Source organism: Rousettus aegyptiacus, unplaced genomic scaffold, assembly GCF_014176215.1.
Source record: "Rousettus aegyptiacus isolate mRouAeg1 unplaced genomic scaffold, mRouAeg1.p scaffold_m13_p_1, whole genome shotgun sequence".
NCBI classification, from domain to species: Eukaryota; Metazoa; Chordata; class Mammalia; order Chiroptera; family Pteropodidae; genus Rousettus; species Rousettus aegyptiacus.
This window is the reverse complement of record NW_023416284.1, coordinates 126,628,069-126,646,442: the sequence shown is the minus strand read 5'-3', so window position 1 is coordinate 126,646,442 and position 18,374 is coordinate 126,628,069. Positions and strand designations below refer to the sequence as shown.

At 33.3% G+C, this 18,374-nt stretch overlaps 1 protein-coding gene across 1 annotated transcript in view; it reads left to right on the top strand.

The window, feature by feature from the left end:
- ME1 (malic enzyme 1) overlaps positions 1-18,374 on the top strand; it is a 143,274-nt gene that overhangs the window by 98,222 nt on the left and 26,678 nt on the right. The window contains exon 7 of the mRNA XM_016118648.2: positions 11,507-11,616. Within this exon, the coding sequence (XP_015974134.2) occupies positions 11,507-11,616 (110 nt within the window). The remainder of the gene's footprint in view (positions 1-11,506; positions 11,617-18,374) is intronic.

Sequence of the window (18,374 nt, the reverse complement as noted above, 5' to 3'; positions counted from 1 at the left end):
ACCAAACCTGCTTCTTCTCTTGAGGTTTCATGTTTTTAATATAGTACATCCTCTATCAAGTTGCCACGCTAGAAATTTGGAGTTTATCCTTGATTTCTTCTTCCCCCTCATCCTCTCTTCATCTAATATTGTCAATTCTCTCTCTTAAATATTTCTTGACTCCTTATACTCTCCCTGTCCCCATTCTCATTTTCAGATGAAGGCCTGGAGTTTTGCAGCAGCCTCCTAAGTAAACTTCATACATCTCACTAATCCATTCTTCACCTTGACCACACATAATTAGTCCAAAATGCAATTTAATCATGTCATACTCCTTTTAATGTTCTGCTCTTAGAATCAAATATGAATCCCTGAACACAGGTTATAGGCCCTGCATAACCTGTCTCTATTTATTTCTCTAGCTTTGATTCTTGTCTCTTTCCCTTTAAGCTCTGTTATTCAGTCATATTTAATTTATTTCAGTGAACATGCCATCGATTTTTAAAATTAAATGTATTAGGGTGACATTGGTTAATAAAATTATATAGGTTTCAAGTGTACAATTCAATAATATACCACCTGTATATTGCATTGTACATTCACTACCCAAAGTCAAATCTCCTTCCATCACCATATATTTGACCACCGACCTTTGAGCATGTTACCTCTGCTTCACTAATTCTCCCACTTCCTCTTAGAGTGGCACACTCCTCATTCTTCATGCTTTAGCTTCCTCTAGAAAGGCTTTTCTAACCCCTTAATTTTGGATAGGTGCCCCTTCTTTGTGTTTTAGTATTCTGAATTATCTCTATTAAAGTACTTTTCATACTACATTATAATCTCCTATTTTCTGTATCCTCCACAACATTATAAGCTCTGTGAGGGCAAGAATGTGTCAGCAGCACCTAGAAAAGTTCCTGACCCCTAGGCTCAGTATATCATTTGATAAATTAATAAATAATGGAAGGAAAGATACAGTTTCTTTTGAGATAAGCAGAAGATAAAGTTAGATGAGGTCTCATATAGCACCTGCTTTAAAGTAGCATGACAGAACTTTTTTTATTTGTGTATACTGATGTTAGTATGGAAGGAGACAAAAGAAAGGAGGCTAATCAGGAGATTGTAGTACTTTTGCAATCATGTGGTCTCAGGAGCCTGAACTTGAGTGGAGGCACTTGGAATAGAAAGCATAACATTCAATATGAATGCCTTTTATACTAATTAAATCAGAAGAAGGCATGACAGCGATTTGACCACTAGAATGTGAGGTGCAAGGCTAAATAGAAAATGATTACATTATTTTGACATTTGTGGTGCCAGTGATAGAAATAGAGAAAGTTTGGCTAATAAGTTTTATAAGGAAAAAAGTTCAGAATTTTAGGGGTTTATATTTACATATTAAATAAAGTCATAGGGAAAAGATTTCACTGATTTTGGAGGCAAGAAGTAATTTTTAAAAGATTTAAATTACTAAAATATACTAAATAGCAAATTTAGTTATGAATGCAGCTTCAGAATTTGTTGAATTTTAAGGAACTCAAAATCATATAAACTTATTTTTTTGAGAAGCAGACAGTATACTCAAGCAAAGTGATTCAATTTTGCTTGATTTATTGCTTCATCTTGATATTAAAGAGTTGTAAATTTTTGACACCATAGATACTTTTACAGAAATCCATTACAAAGATTGGTTAACAATATATTAAAAATATTCTTTTTAAATTAAATTTATTAACATTGGTTAATAAAATTATATAGGTTTCAAGTGTACAATTCAGTAATATGTCATAGTATATTTCATTGTGTGTTCACCACTCAAAGTTAAATTTTCTTCAGTCACCATGTATTTGACCCCCTTTAGCCTTATCTACCTCCCTCCTTCCCACTTTACCTCTAATAATACTAAACTGTTGTCTGTGTCCGTGAATCTCTGTTTGTCTTGTTCATTTGTTGCTTTCATTTTCATATCCCATATATGAGTGAAATTATATGGTTCTCAACTATTTCTATCTGTCCGATTTCACTTAACGTGATAATCTCAAGATCCATCCATGTTGTCGCAAATAGAAGTATTTCCTCTTTTCTTATGGCTGAGTAATATTCCATTGTATATATGTACCACATCTTCTTTTTCCAATTATCTACTGTAGGACACTTTGATTGTCTCCATGTCTTGGCCACAGTGAGCAATGCTGCCTTGAACATTGGGGTGCATATGTATTTGCGGGTAAATGTTTTCAAGTTTTTTGGTAAATACCCAGAAGAGGGATTGCTGAGTCATATGATAATTCTATTATTAGATTTTTGAGGAACCTCTATACTGTTTTCCATAGTGGTGATACCAATTTACGTTCCCACCATCAGTGCTTGAGGGTTCCTTTTCCTTCTACAACACTATTATTACTTGTCCTATTGATATAGCCTTTCTGACAGGTGTGAGGTGGTATCTCATTGTGGTTTTGATTTGCATTTCCCTAATAGTTAGTGAAGCTGAGGGTCTTTTTCTATGTCTGTTGATCATTAGTACGTCTTCTTGGGAGAGGTGTCCGCTCAGGTCCTCTCCCCATGTTTAAATTGGATTGTTTGTTTTTTTATTGTTTAGTTATGTGAGTTCTTTGTATATTTTTGGATATTAGCCCCTTATCATTTAAGATAATATTTTTATTTCCAATAAATAAACATTTATTCCTCATTTAAAGAAAAAGATTCATAATATAACATTTCTTCAAGCCTTTCTTACTATCATTTTGGCAGCATAGAGTTGGAGTTTCTTTGAAAGATCAACAACAGAGATTTAGACTAGAAGTTACTTATCTAAAGATAACTGCTGAATCCCTAAGAATAGGTGAACTTGATAAGGGAAAGGTTAAGGGGTAAATGAATAGAAGAATGGATAATTACCCCTAATACTTAATAATCTCCACTGTAACAGAGAATTATTAAGAAGTGTCATCAAAATAAAATTGAAGAAATAAGAGAAATGAAAGTAATATCTAAATGTTATAAAATAATAAAGAGGTAAAATAGTAGGAACTAGAGCCATATGACAATGAATTAAAGGAGTGAACACATGTTGGCCTTCACCTGTCTTACCTATAAGGGAGAATTAAATTTAAATGGTTCTTGGCCAAAGAAAACTTTAGTCAACTACAAATTACTTATCCTAGCATTCAAAACTCTTCATAATCTGAACCTCAGCAACTAGTACTGATCTTATGAAGTTCCTCAAACTAATGTCCTCAGTGTCCTCCAGCACAAACTTTGAAATCTCTGTGATTTTGTCCCCTACCTCTTTTCTTCATTGTAATCCTGCCCAAGGGCTCAACTTAAGCCCCATTTAATTCATGTAGTCTTCCCTAAACCCTATAGTTATCTCTGTGATCCATTGATTTTGCATTTAATTTGAACCTTCAGATTTCTTTTGCTTATTAAGAATGAGAAATTTAGATTAAATTATCTGTAAGGTATCCATCAGAGCTAAAGTGCTCTGGATCTTGAATGCTGCATAGTGCCATGTATGTAATAAGTCCTAAAAAAATTTTGCTATATCTCTTGGGAAAATCAAACTGTTCTTGGTTGACTTGGTTAGAGTGAAATCTTGATAGCTTTAACCAAAGAAAGACTAATGTTTTCACCAGTACTGGTCTATGTACTTTCTGTAATATAAATACTTAGTATATTGAATGCATACAAATGCTGTCTTGCTAGTTTTATGATAAAATTACAGCTCCCTTATTTTATCACTGCAATCCTTTTATTTGTAAATATACTACCCACTTCATTGACTTGATCATGACATTGATGCTCTGTGGGAACCAGTATATATGTAAGAGTTTAAACCATGGGCCCTACAGTTCAGTCCAGACTCTACCACTTGTTAGCAGTATAAATTCAGCCATGCCCTTAATCTCTCCGAGCTCCAGTTTCTTTATCTGTAAAATGTATAATAACTGTACATGCCTCATTGGGTTGTTGAGAGAATTGAGGTAATCCTTATAAAGTGTGGAGCACAGTGTCTGGTACTTAGCAAGTTCTATATGTAAGGATTATTCACTATAGTGGGTTTTTGTCTGATTTAACAGTGCCAACAGGGAAAATTCTCTATAGTTATTACACGTTAATTTTATGGGTGGCATTTCTGTTAACTTTTAAAACCATTTATACCCCCTGTTTTATGTGATATTTTGATCATAAAATAGTAGGTTCTTTTCATAGTTACATAGAATTGAATTGGCTAACTTCCTTGTGTTCTGCTACTTATAATTGCATAGTGACAAGGCTGGTTCAATCTGGAACAAAATATCCCTTACGTGGCTTTCTTTTTATTATATGATGCAAGATGCTTATAACACAAAATGAATTCAGAATGTCTCTCTTTAAATCTTTAGGAATCAAATCAGAGTTAACTACCAGGTAGAGAAAAATTATGAAATGAAAATTGATATGCTTTACCCTCCAGGGAATAATTCTACAATAAACTTTTGTAAATGATAATTATCTTGTGCACTAATTTGCTACCTATGGTTATCCCTGGATTTCACTTAGAAAACGGTATAAATTTATAGCCTGATCACATTGTGTCCTAAACACTGAAGGCAAATCATATTGAGGAGATTTCATTTTAACCACAGAGAAATTGTAACAAGCTCCAAACCACAGGACCGGGTAAATAGTAGATCCAGGAATAGAACTGAGAAGGCTCTGATTCCTCCTCACATACTGAAACCACAAGGTTCTGCTGCCTCTGAGCATAATGACAGATCATCTAATGCTGCTAGACCACTAGTACATGACACGTCAGGAGCAAACCAAATGAGGGCACTGTCTAAAGGCATGCAGCCTTTATTTTCTAAAGGCTGTGTGGAAACCAGAGACATAGAAAAGGAGCCATTACAAGCACCAGATGATTATTGACTGATATTTATGTTTGGAGTAATCAGTTGCTACCACAAAGTTTGTTTCTCTTCTAAGGTTTTTTTTTTTTTTTTTTTTTTAAGGTAATAGTTTATATAAATGCCTTTACCCATTCTTAATAACATTTTAGTAATTTTTAATAAAGCTAGCTAAAGGGTGTCCTGGGATGGCATCATATATATAAAGAACATACAATTTTTTTGTCCCTTTCAAGAATTGACCTCATTCCCCCATTCTGCTTAAAAATTCTTTCCTTCTTTTTCCTTTAGTTAATTTCCAGAGTACTGAAATGATTGGTTTGAAGGGTTTGTCTTGCTATATTGCTGTTGTTAGGGGAATAAATTTGCCAGCTTCCTCAGTCTGTCATGCCAGAAGTAGCCTTATTCTTTGTTGCTATTTTATATGGATAAAAATCACTTGTTTTTGTTTATATTTTACTGTTTTATTATATCACGGACCTTCTTTCTGGGATTATTTTCTTCTTCCTGAAATACACCCTTCAGAAGTTCCTTTGGTGAAAGTGTTTTGGTTTTTATTTATCTAATGATGTCTTTGTTTCAACCCTACCCTTGAAGAATAGCTGTGCTAGATATACTATTCATAGACCTTTGATGATATTATTCTACTGTGTATGCTTCTACTGTTGCTATTAAATAGTAAAAATATCTAGTAATGATAGAGTACTCATGTGCCAGCCTTTGCACACTGAGCACTTAACAGTTATCACTTCATTTAATCCTAATAACAGCTTATTATAATATGCCGTTGTTATTCTCATTACTCCTAATGGAGAAACAGAGAAACAGAACAGTCAAGGATACACACTAAGGAGGACAGGATTTCATCCCTGGAGCTCTGACTCTAGAGCCTATGTTTTTAAACTGTTGTCAACAGCCAAACAAATACTTAGATAGAAGAATGAAAGATAAATAACATTACTAAATACTTAAGTTATTTAAAAACTATAGTAATTAAAACGGAGACATTTTTTTCTGGACAGACTATTACTATCGACTATCATTACTAAGTAGTATTAACATTCTGTGCCTCTTTTTTCATCTATAAGATGAGCGTAGGAATACTACCTGCCTCATAGTATGGTTGTGAAAAATAAGTGACTGTATACACACACACACACATACACACACGTACATATACGAAGTGAAAAATGTTTATTGTCATTAGTTGTAGTAGACTAAAAGAGAAAAGCACCCACAGTGAAAAAGAATATCAAATATAAAGCTTAATTAATTTCTAAATCCATGATATCATTAGAAAGTTTTGATTAATAGTTAAACTGTAATAAGGATACCACCAAGTATAGAAACTATAAATTAAAAAAAAATGGAGAGATCCGACTACATAAAAATTAAAATTTTTTTTTTTTTGTGAAAACAGGAACATTGTAAATAATTGATGGCATAGTATACTAGAGTAGGGAAAGTTTCTGCAATAGATCTAACATGATGTTAATATTCTTGATTTACAAAGAGTGCTTATGAAATAATAAAGAAAAAGACTCATATGTCCCCCACTTCCCCTCAGGTAAACATTAAACTGTTGTCTATGTCTATGAGTTTTTGTCTGTTTGTACTTTTTATTTGTTACTTTCAGTTTTATGTCCCACATGTGGGGTAAGTCAGGGTAAAAGGGGTCAAATATATGATAATGAAAGGAAATTTGACTTTGGGTGAAGACAATACAGTAAACAGTTGATGTGCTATTAAATTGTCACCCCAGTAAATTCAATAAAAAAAGAAAATGTATCAACATGAAAAAATAAAAACACACAAAAGGACCATCAGAATAGAAAGATGAACCAAAGAACATATAATTTTTCAGAAAAAAATTACAGAGGACCAATAGACCAATATGCTTAAGCTTCACTAATCATCAAAAAATACAAACAAAAATTTAGATATCAATTTTCACCTATGAATTTATGATGATTAAAAAAGATCGAATTAGGATAAAATCACATATATGCAATACACACATGTATGAATATATATACTATTATATACGTATGTGTGATTATATATATTATATATACATAAAGGTACAGAGAGAGTATATACATAGATATATAATTATGTATACATATACATATAATTGAGAGAGAGAAATATATCAACACATATTGTTAAACACCTATTATGTTCCAGGGACTGTGTTAAACACTGGACCAATATAAAAGAACCAGACAGATAGGGTCCCTCTTCTCATAGAAAGACAAACAGTAAGCAAGCGAACAACCAACAAATGACTTGAAAAATTATAGATTTTGAGTGCCGATATAAGAAGAGAGGGGTAAGTACACAGAGGGACTGGTTCGATACCAGAAGGTAAAATAGAGCATGTCCACTTGAAGCCCCAGGGGAAAAAAGAGATAGTCCATCAAGGACAAACATAATACATTAATAACCACAATGGAAAAAAAATAACTTATGAAGTACTTTGTTGGCTCAGATGAGAGAGATCTTATCTGCATCATGATATCAAGATGTGGTGATTTGAGACAGTCTTTGAATTATAGGCATAATGTTGACAAGAAGTGAGAAATGGGGTAAGGTTTATTGTTCTCTTTTCTGAGAGGTTTGGCAGTAGAATGGGGAAGAAAGATAAAAACTATAGTTTTGATTTTGTCATGGCCAAGAAATGTGGTTTTAAAATCAGTGAGTCCTGAGCGTCCTTGGAGACAGGAAGGGACCAGTGGGGAAGGAGAAATTGAAGCTGTTAGTGTAGAGAAGTAAAGTTGAGCAGTAAGGTCCATAGAGAGATTAGAAACAAGGAAGCAAAAATACGCCTCAAAAGTAGAGGGGTAAAAAAGAAGTAAAAGTACAAAGATTTTTAAATGAGGCATAGAACTGTGAAAGCTAAGGTTGTTCTCCCATCGTAGTGTGGTAGTGACTGGTAAGATAGTGAGTGCTTATGGGATGAGGAAAATAAAAAAATGTTTGTGAAAGTTGCTTTGGGAGCATGTTGTGGACCAGTAAGCAATGAAAACAAATATTGCAGGACTCGATTAAGATCCTCTCTGAGAGTAGGTAGCATGGGTTTTATGTGCTAAGTGGAGTGAAGAAGTTATTCAGAATGAAGGAAAACAAAGGGACAAAGGAGTCTAGGAAAATTGACAATGCCCTGCCAAAATCATTGTCTTTGGTATACAGAAATGAAGCAAGACAGAATGAGTTAGGAGAAAAGCAAGGACCAGAATGAAGAGTAGATTATGTGCTTGAGAAGGAGTTGGTGAAAGAGATGGAAGATGGGAGTAGGGACAGAGAGGGAGAGTATTTTAGAATTTAAGATCTTGGCAGTAGAACTTTTAGACCATTAACTTCTTCCTATTAATTCATATTTATTTGCTATTCATATTTATTAGCTATTCTTTGCTTGTACAGAAACTTTCTAATTCTTTTTATTTGAACTAATATATTTCTTTTTTTTTACTGTGAATATAATTATTTTTTATAATTATATAAGTCTCGGGTACACATAATTATAATTTGATATCCATATGTACTGCACAGTAATTCCCCACAAAAGTCTACCATTGCCATGCAATTGACACCTTTTACCCCTTTCATCCACTCTCCAACCCCCTTCCCCTCTGGTAACTTTACTAGTTTGTTCTCTGTATCTATAAATTGGTTTTTGTTTTATTTTGTTTGTTCATTTTTTTTTCTTAGATTCCACATATGAGTGAAATCATATGGTATTTGTCCTTCTCCTTCTGACTTATTTCACTTAGCATCATATCCTCAAGGTGCATTCATGTTGTCACAAATGACAAGATTTCATTCTTTTTTTATGGCTAAGTAGTATTCCGTTATATATACCACATCTTATTTATCCATTCATCCATCGAGGGACACTTAGTTTGCTTCCATGTCTTGGCTATTGTAAATAATGCTGCAGTGAACATAAGGGTGTATATATCTTTCCAGTTAGTGTTTTCATATTCTTCAGATAAATACCCAGAAGTGGAATAACTGAATTATATTGTGGTTCTATTTTTTTATTGTTTGAGGAATAAATACTTTATTTTTTGAGGAATAAATTTGTACATGCACCAAATTACAATCCCACTAACAATGTAACAGTGTACAAGAGTTCTCTTTTCTCCACATTTTCTCCAACACTTGTTATTTCCTGTCTTTTTCATAATAGCTATTTTAATATGTGTGAAGTCTTATCTCATTGTGGTTTGATTTGTATCTCCCTAATAATTAGTCATAGTGAACTTTTCATGTGCCTGTTGGCCACCTGTAAAATATTATTTCTTTTCAAGACTTAATGGACTAATGCAGAAAAGCTTATGAGCAAGTAACATTTCCAAAAGGACTTTGATAGAAAGTAAAGGAAAAAATTTCAAATGCTGATAGAAAAAGTAGTCATTTCATTGGAATATTTTCTTAGTTAACTAGAAAATAAATATTTTTAAAGAAGGGGCAATTAAACATGAAGAAAAATTATAAAAATAATTGATTTACATTTGGAAATTTCCATTTGTATTTGACAATTCAATACAGAGAAACATATATTGAAGTTTTATATTACTTTCATTAACAAAAACTATTGATATTGAAAACTTCTGTAACCTTAGTGCCTACTCTTTAAAAATCGATATGAAAGGAACTTGATTTTGTTTCTTGCTAAATAGTTGAGAAACTCTGCAATACTCCCCTCCCCAATTTACCAATTGCTCAAGGCTTTCCTCTTCTATAAAATTGTACCTTGAGATTAAATGAGGAAATATCTATATAGTACATTAACCAAACAATTATTCATTGAGCACTTATAGGTTTAATTTTGGACTTTTCAGGTTGAGGTACAATCAAATAAAATTATACTGCTGGCCAGGAGATATACAAGTCTGAAGTTCACATAAGTAGACTAAAAATGCATATTTGGGAGTCAGTCTATATAGTAGATGATTAAAACTGTGGGCATGATTGAGAGTCTATCAGGATACACACACACACGGTGGAACAAGGATAGAGTTGTAGGAAACAGCAGTATTTAAATGCTAAGGACTTTACAAGAAAATAGAAGAAATGACCAGTGGTTTAGGAGAAGGAACAGAAAAGTGTGGTTTCACAGAAATCTAGGGAATAGAGTTTTAGAAAAAAGACAAACAGAATTAGTGGCTATGCAGCAAAGAGCTCTAATAAATTAAAGATTCAAACAGTATTCATTGGATTTTTTTTTGTCAAGAAATATTTTAACTTTAGATTAGAAATCTAGTAGAGTTATGAGGGCAAAAGGTAAACTGTAGAGGATTGAGAAGTAAATAAGAGATCACTGTGAACTACTATTTCAAGTACATTAAATTGGATTAAATTGAAAGGTAGGAAAACACCTGATTGAGAGAGAACTTTTTCTCTTTAAAGAGAAATTCAAACTCAGTTATCACATATGAGGAAGGAACTTATCCAGAAGCAGAAGTTGTACACTGAGAGAAGGAGCTAACTGAAAAGGAAGGGAAGAGAATGTGGGCACCAGTGGTTAGTTACCTGGACCAAGAAGAGGAGCATCTTGTCCACTGATGCCTGAAGAATAGAGCTGAAGATTGAGATGGGGAAGTGGAGAGAATAGTTGAGGGAGATTATGCATTATACCTACACTATATCAGAAAGTAAAAGACAAGTAAAGAAGTCAAGATTTAAAAGGATTAGGAAAGTTTGAAATAGCCATTGAGTGTAATGGAAGTGGAACCTGGCTGAGGACAAGTAAAAGGAATCACAAATAGGGCATCACTGGGAGACTAGCTGAGTTTGGAGACCATAAATCTATAGAAGTAAGGATGGTCATGGTTATACGACTTTGGCAATTCTCAGATACTCGAGTTATCAATAATTTTAATTTCCCTTGCTTTGGATGGATAGGTGGATAGATGATCATATGAATAAAGGATCAGACAAGTAAGTTAATTTCAGAAATAAAAATCCATTCTGTATACTTCAAAGCCTTTTATTGTTTTTCTATGGATAGAAAATAAAAACCAGAATCCTAGGCTAGAATTTTAAGGTTTCCAGCATAAAATTCTGACCTTATCTTTCACTATACCCTTACATGTATCACCATGTATTAGCCAAATTGGACTTCTTAAATAACATTTTGTGATCAGCATTTTCTTTTCCAACTTCCACCTCAATTATTTTGCTTCTGCTATTTACTCAACTTGTAAAACCTTATGTCTCAACTTTTGAAATTGTAACTACTCATCATAACTCAGTTCATTTGTTACCTGGTGTGTGCCCCCAGTCAGAAGTGATATCTGACCTCTCATTATAATTCCTTGTACATATCACTTTTATATTACTTTTCATTTGTTCAAAATATTTTAGTTTCTATTAAATTTTAAATTCCTTGAGAGTAGGGAGCCTATTTTTGTTATCTTTGTATAATTTCACAGTGTAAACACAATGCTTTTTCTACAGTAACTATATAGTAAATATTTCCTGAAGAGACGTTATATTACATATTTATAATAAGTAGCGAGAAAGGACCTTTAAAGGAAAATAATGTTTTGCCTTTTCTGTAGGCTACTTTTAATGTTTATTTTTAAATGTTATTTTATTAATCTACTCTAACATGTTTTGTTTCATAGGTATGGCATGAATTGTCTTATTCAGTTTGAAGATTTTGCCAATTTAAATGCTTTTCGTCTCCTGAACAAGTATCAAAACCAGTATTGCACATTCAATGATGATATTCAAGGTAATAAAATTTTCACTGTGTAAGAGTTAAGAACATGTGCTGATGATCACCAGAGAGGAGGGGAGGAGGTGGGGGTTGGTGAAAAAGGTGAAGGAAAATAAGAAGTACAAACTCCTAGTATAAATTAAGTCATGGGGATATAATGCACAGTACAGGGAATATAGTCAATAGTATTGTAGAACTTTCTGTGGTTACCAGATGATTACTAGATTTATTGTGGTGACTGTATCATAAGGTATATGATATATAATCACTGTGTTGTTCACCAGAAACTAATCTAATATTGTTTACCAGCTATATTTTAATTAAAAAAATTTTAAAAATGTCCCGAAATTAGTTCATAATAGATTTGAATCATCACTGAGTCAAATTTGATAAACATATATAAAATATCTAGTAAATGCTAGGAATTATGCTTGATGATTTCACATATAATTTATCATTTACTTTTCTATACTTGAGAAAAGGACTCTGTGACTCTAGAATGTACTGTATAATACATGAGCTAGGGAATCGCTGAAATCCAAGAGAATCCTCAGTGATTATGGCTAAACAGAGAATGAAATATATTGTTCAGTGTTTAAAAGTAAGAGTATATATACTCTCTCCTCAGCCTTCATCTCAATCAGCCACGATTTATAAACCTTACCCCAACAAAAGCTGCTTTTATATATAGTGTACCGCTTTTTACTATTTGTCATTGATTGTAAATGCTTGACTTTCTGCATTTGTCTAAGTTGCCTATTTGTTTGTTTGTTTGTTAGTTTGTTTTCTTTTTAAGCCCATTTTTTTCAACCCTCTATAGATCCACACCCACCCCCAAATCCAAACCTTTGCTATGAAAATCTTATTGATCCTATAATGTTAAGGGCAGGTAGAGGGAATAGCTGAGGTCCTAAGGAGGGAACTACAATGAGTTTTAGAAACTTGAAAGATAACAAATGACTCCCACTTCACTAATTCCAGTGGGCATTTTTCAGTGTTTCTCTTACTTGAGTTCTTAGCAGCATTAACACTGTTGACCTCACCTTCATTCCTAAAATACTCTCTTCTGTTGACTTCTGTGTCACATCACTTTCCTGACTTTCTTTCTTTCTCTTTGGATATTCATTTTTTTTTTCCAGGTTTATCCTTTTCTGACTATTGAATGACAGAACACTACAATACTGTCCCAGGCCCCTCTTTGTTCTATTACATCTTCATAGCCATGTATTCCAAAGTAAAACATTCCTTAGCAGGTTTATATCTCTAGCCCAGATATTTTTGATTGCAGTCCATATGCCCATCTGGATATTTAAAATCTCCGCTGGAGTATCTCAAAGTTATCTCATGTTCAGCTTCCCCCAAATCAAACTCTTTTATTTCCCCACCAAACCCGACCTTCTTGCAGTGTTCTTCTTCTCAATGCATTTCTGATATCTTTCTCTTCTTCACCTCTTCCTGCCAAATACAGTTTATCGCTAATGTAAGTTATTGTGATCTCTCCTAAACAATGGATATTTTCCTAAAGTATTTTTACATTTACTTTTGCTTCTACTTTTTATGTGTTCTCTGCATAATACCTCTACAGTTTGCTAGATGTAGAATTAGGTGCTGAGAATTTAGTGGTGAACAAGCCAAAGCGTGTTTTCTTTGTTCGCTATTGATATCTAATCATATCATTCCTTCTTTAGAATATTTTAATGGTTTTCCATTGCACTTAGGGTAAAGATGAAAATCATGACTCTGGCCCCAAATTCTGATTCCTACCTCACTTTCTAGCCTCATTGTTTTTGCCATTCCAGACATAACATCCTTTTTTCAGATCCAAAAATGAGTGAGACTTCTTCCTATTGCGGCATCTATCCAAAGTGCCAGTGAAGATAGAGGAATACATACGTGATTCTTTCATGATAATGAAAGTGAGGAAAGAACCAAGAATGGAGCCTACGTTTTAGCCTTGAAGAACTGATAGAATGACAGGAACTGAGAAAGAGAAAAACGAGGGAAATTATAACATGTACATGTTAACATCATAGACTCTGGAGAAGGACTGATTTGCTTTGCTCCGTACTATGTAGACTTTGGTCAATTTACACAACCTCTCTGACTTTTAGTTTTCTTATCTATGGCAGAAAGTTATATAATAACTTCTGTTGTTCCGTTGAAATGAATAGGATCAGAAGTTTGATGAATTGCTGTGGAGAGCTAGAGAGCCAACTGACTATTAAACACAAAAGGAGTCAGTAATCCTGGGTGCTGAGGATCCAGTTGAAGTTGATACCATATTATGACACCAGGCTGAGCAGCTTGAGTTCAAGAGTTTAGGAATGGGCAAGCCCGAGATGGTTAGTTGGATTTATCGATGCTGGATATTTTACTGTATTTGTAATGAAAGGAATTGAGATAAGAGCTAAAGTTAAAGTGACCACCATAGCACTGAAGGGGGAAGAAAGTTGAAGATACAAGGACCGAGAGACAGGGCAAAAAAGCCTAGGTAATCTTATGAGGTTAAATAATAGGTATAATGGGGGTAATTGAATAAAGAACTAAAAAGGAAGGAGATTATAGACCATGAGTGAAGTATTCTAGTACAGTACTTCCAAAAAAGATTAGTTCTGAGTGATGGTAAGCCCTAAAATGAAATTTAGTAGGATAGCCAGTGGAAGAATAAGATGAATGCCATTAGAAATTAGATAGTCAAAAGTTTAAATGTAAAAAGGAGATGATAATGTTTCTCTCATAGAGATTATACTGAGGACAAAATGATTATTTGTGAAAATACCCTATCAACTGAAATGTACGTTATAAACATGATTTTTAAAATTCTCTCTGTGGAAGTTCTATATATGACGTAGTCAATATAATGTGTTTTAAAATAATGAGTCTCTTTATACCTTTGATGCCTGCTAAAATAATTGGTCAAATTTTACTTATCCCCAGGTGCTTTGTGATGTTAATTATATCATTAGTGTCATTTTTTATGACAAAGATGCTTACATAATTTCAACTTTTTTCCTTTTTTGTACTAAATTTCTTCTTAAGAATTTGTAAGAAGTGAATAATTGGAGGAATTCAGAAATGAAGTAAAAACAGCCTAATTTTAATGTACTATAACCTAAACTTGAAGATACAATTAATGTATAATGATAGAGTTCCTTAGATGCAACAAACATAGGCTTTAAAGGTCAGTGTCTCAAAGTACTTATCAATTCACTTTGCAGTGGTCTCTAAAATAGCTACCAGTTAACTATCGAATAAATCTTTACTATATTTTAAAAAATATTCTATATCTTTTTTGTTTGTGGGTCCCACAGAAATGTCCATATAGTTAAAAATCAGTATTACATAATTTTGATTTACTATGCGGAATTAACAGACATCAAAGTTCAGTTTAAAAAGAATGCCAGTTATCAAACAAAATGAGTAATTAGGAATTAGGGTCATAATTCCTATCGATTAAAGCCAGGAATTTAGAGGTGAAGGCCTGGACTGCATCAAGAGCATAGGAAATCTGAGGTAGTTGCCAATCCAAGGTCAAAAGCACTGCATGTGGAGTTTTTCTGAGAATCACAGCAGAATATTCCCTCCAGCAGGTCATCAGTGGAGGCATTAAATAACTAGTTTTTCTTTCCAACTATTGTGTCCTAAAATATAATCTGCACATATACTATCTACCTGTTTCCACATAGGAATTTTAGAAAATCACTGCCTTAGCCATCAAAAAGAAGGATTTAAGAAAAATAGGTCTAATCTCTAAAGAAAACATTTGGCAAGTTAGGGTTCTGACTAGAACTTTCCCCCATATGTTTCTGTTTTACCTTTTTAACCTTATGTTTTTACCATTTTGCCCACAAATGTAATACTTTCCCCACTGTGGGCATAGAAATTGCATTCCAGTGCCAATGAAAGTAATTACATAACTATTACAGCCTTACCATGTAAATAAATATTTTTTACACTGGCCACTTGGGGAAACTTTTTTCTATTTTTTTTAACAGATGTGTATTTAAAGACATTATTTTATGAAAAGCATTTGATTTTAAACAATACTTAAAATTCTACTAAACTAGTCATCTTTAAGATTATTAAAATAGTCTTAAATGAGAGAGATTTTGGTACAAAATCTATTTAGACCTTAATGGATTATAACTATAAATTATTTTTAACCGGAAAAAATGCGAGTTAAATCTATTAAGAAATTGAACATTTAATTATATAATCTGGAGATCATCAGAATTTAGCGGATTCAACTAAACAACAGTCTCATCCTCTTTGTCTGACTTATTTCACTTAACATGCTGTTCTCAGGGTTCATCCCTGTTGTCGTAAATGATAGGATTTCCTTCTTTTTTAACAGCTGAAAAATATTCCAGTGTGTGTGTGTACACGCGCACATGCGTGTGAGTGAATGAGAGAGAGAGCGTGTACGAGAGAGCACGTGATCCCATTTTCTTTATTCATTCATTTATTGATGGACGCTTAGGTTGTTTCCATGTTTTGGCAATTGTAAATAATACTTTAATAAACATGGGAGTGGCAGATATTTTTTCAAGATAGTAATTTCATTTTCTTCTGATAAATACTCAGAAGTGGAATTGCTGGACCATATGGTAGTTCTATTTTTAAATATTTGAAGAACCTCCATGTTGTTTTCCAAAATGGCTCCACAAATTTACATTCCCACCAACAGTACAAAAGGCTTCCCTTTTCTCCACATCTATGCCAATGCTTGTTATTTCTTATCTTTTTGACAATAGCCATTCTAACAGGTGTGAGGTGATATCTCATTGTGGTTTTGATTTGTCTTTCCCTGATGATAGTGATGTTGAACATCTATTCATGTCTATGTTGGCCATGTGTATGTCTTTGGACAAATGTCTCTTCAGATAAGGATATTTGTTGTAATGTTATTTTTGATACAAAATATCAAAAGTCCTCTCAATATCAAATAATAGAGATTTGGTTAAATAAATTACCACATAACTATACTATGGAATGTTTTAACTCCATAAAATATTTTAAAATATATTTTTGACATGAAAAGATAGTTGTAAGATATTTTTAAGTGATACAGGTAAGTTAAAATAGTAAGCATGGCATGAGATATTTTTTATGAATTAAAATTTTCTTGAATTTGCATATGTCAGGTTTCGAAAAAAAATTGTAAGTCTATACATGAGTGATTGCAGTGACTTCCTAATTTGTCTACATACTAGCAGCCTCAAAACTCTCAAATCCATTTCCCCCACTGCTCTCTGAATTTAGAATCTTTCAGCAACCATCTTTAACCTATGGTAAATTATAATTATACATATAGTTACTACTAATATGTAGTAGAAGGCCCTGTGTGATCTCATCCCTACATTTCTCTAGCCTCATGTCACTTTGTATTCTAATAAGTGGTATTTGCTTCAGCAACACTGTAATACCTACAGTTTTAGGTATGTTCAATGTTCCCCCTTATACTTTGAGAGGCTTGGTATACAAATGGAGATTGTATCGTATGTCTATAGAGTTAGGTGATTTGATTCAGCCATTTCCTTAGAGAACTCTTGTCAGCCTCTATTTTTTTTTTCTCTTACACCTCTCAGATTCCATAGAAAAGATTTTTCTAGTCTCTCTTCTGATATTAGCTTTCTGCCAGTATTCTTTAAGCCAAGTAGGGGAAAAATGAGGGCCTCCACATTGAGTATGTAAACTTTCATTTAATCTTGTTTTCAAGCATGGCACCCTTGCACTCAGTTATTCATGGGTCTTACAGTTATGCCTAGTCTTACGGTCCAGAGATCCTCTCTAGAAAAGAAACTCCTAGTTTTTTCCTAAACCTCCAGAGTGTGGGAGATTCAGCTGTCTGCTAGAAGAGGAATGAGGCAGATCTAGAGACTATTTCTTAATAGATTTTTGACTAGCCTCCTGTGTTTAGCTTCATCTTTACCCCTACTTCCGAAATTCCTCCTATACTTAGGCCTTTTGAGACTTTTGCTATATCAATCTGATTGCTTCTTACCGTTCCCCACAGCTGGCCAGGAATTCAGTTTTTCAAGTCTACTAAGTCAGCTGCCATTTGCCCACCTGCCTTCAAGCTTCTAATATTTTTTTGCTATCATTTCCTTTTGATAGCCTTAATATTTAAAAAACAAATCTCTTTTGTATTGTTTTAGTAAAGTTTGTTGTGGGGAAGGAAAATTAAATTATGTGTTTAGTCTCTCATTTTTAACGGTCGTCCCTGCCTCCATGTCTTTGCATATGCTTTTCCTGCATAGTATATCCTTCTATCTGAGATCCTGGACTTCTCACATTAATCCTTCAATACTGTGCTCAGGTAGTATGTACTCTAAATGGCTTGGCCCCTGTCCTGCCTAAACAAGTTTACTCCTCCTTCTCCTGAACAAGTTTACTCCTCCTCTTCCCACTTCTAGTCCTTGTAGTTCACCTGATCTATTTATTAATAGCATATTAATAAATAGTGTATATATAGTAATTCTAATCAGATTTAAGAAATTATTGCATTAGAGATCATTCTTTGACAAAAGATAAAAACTGAAATTTACTAACCATAGCAAAAGCACAGCATAACTAGTGACTTCTTTTAATGTTAAAGTTGTATTATAATCACACAAATAGAAGATTCTAAAATTTTAAGACTATTGAATCTCTTTGGTATCTTACTATCCACGTTAAGTACTAAGTACTTACTCTTTAAAATACAGTGATGATGCAAAGATAAATATTAGCCTCTCTTGATCTGATTTACTAAAAATTTAATTTTCAATCTC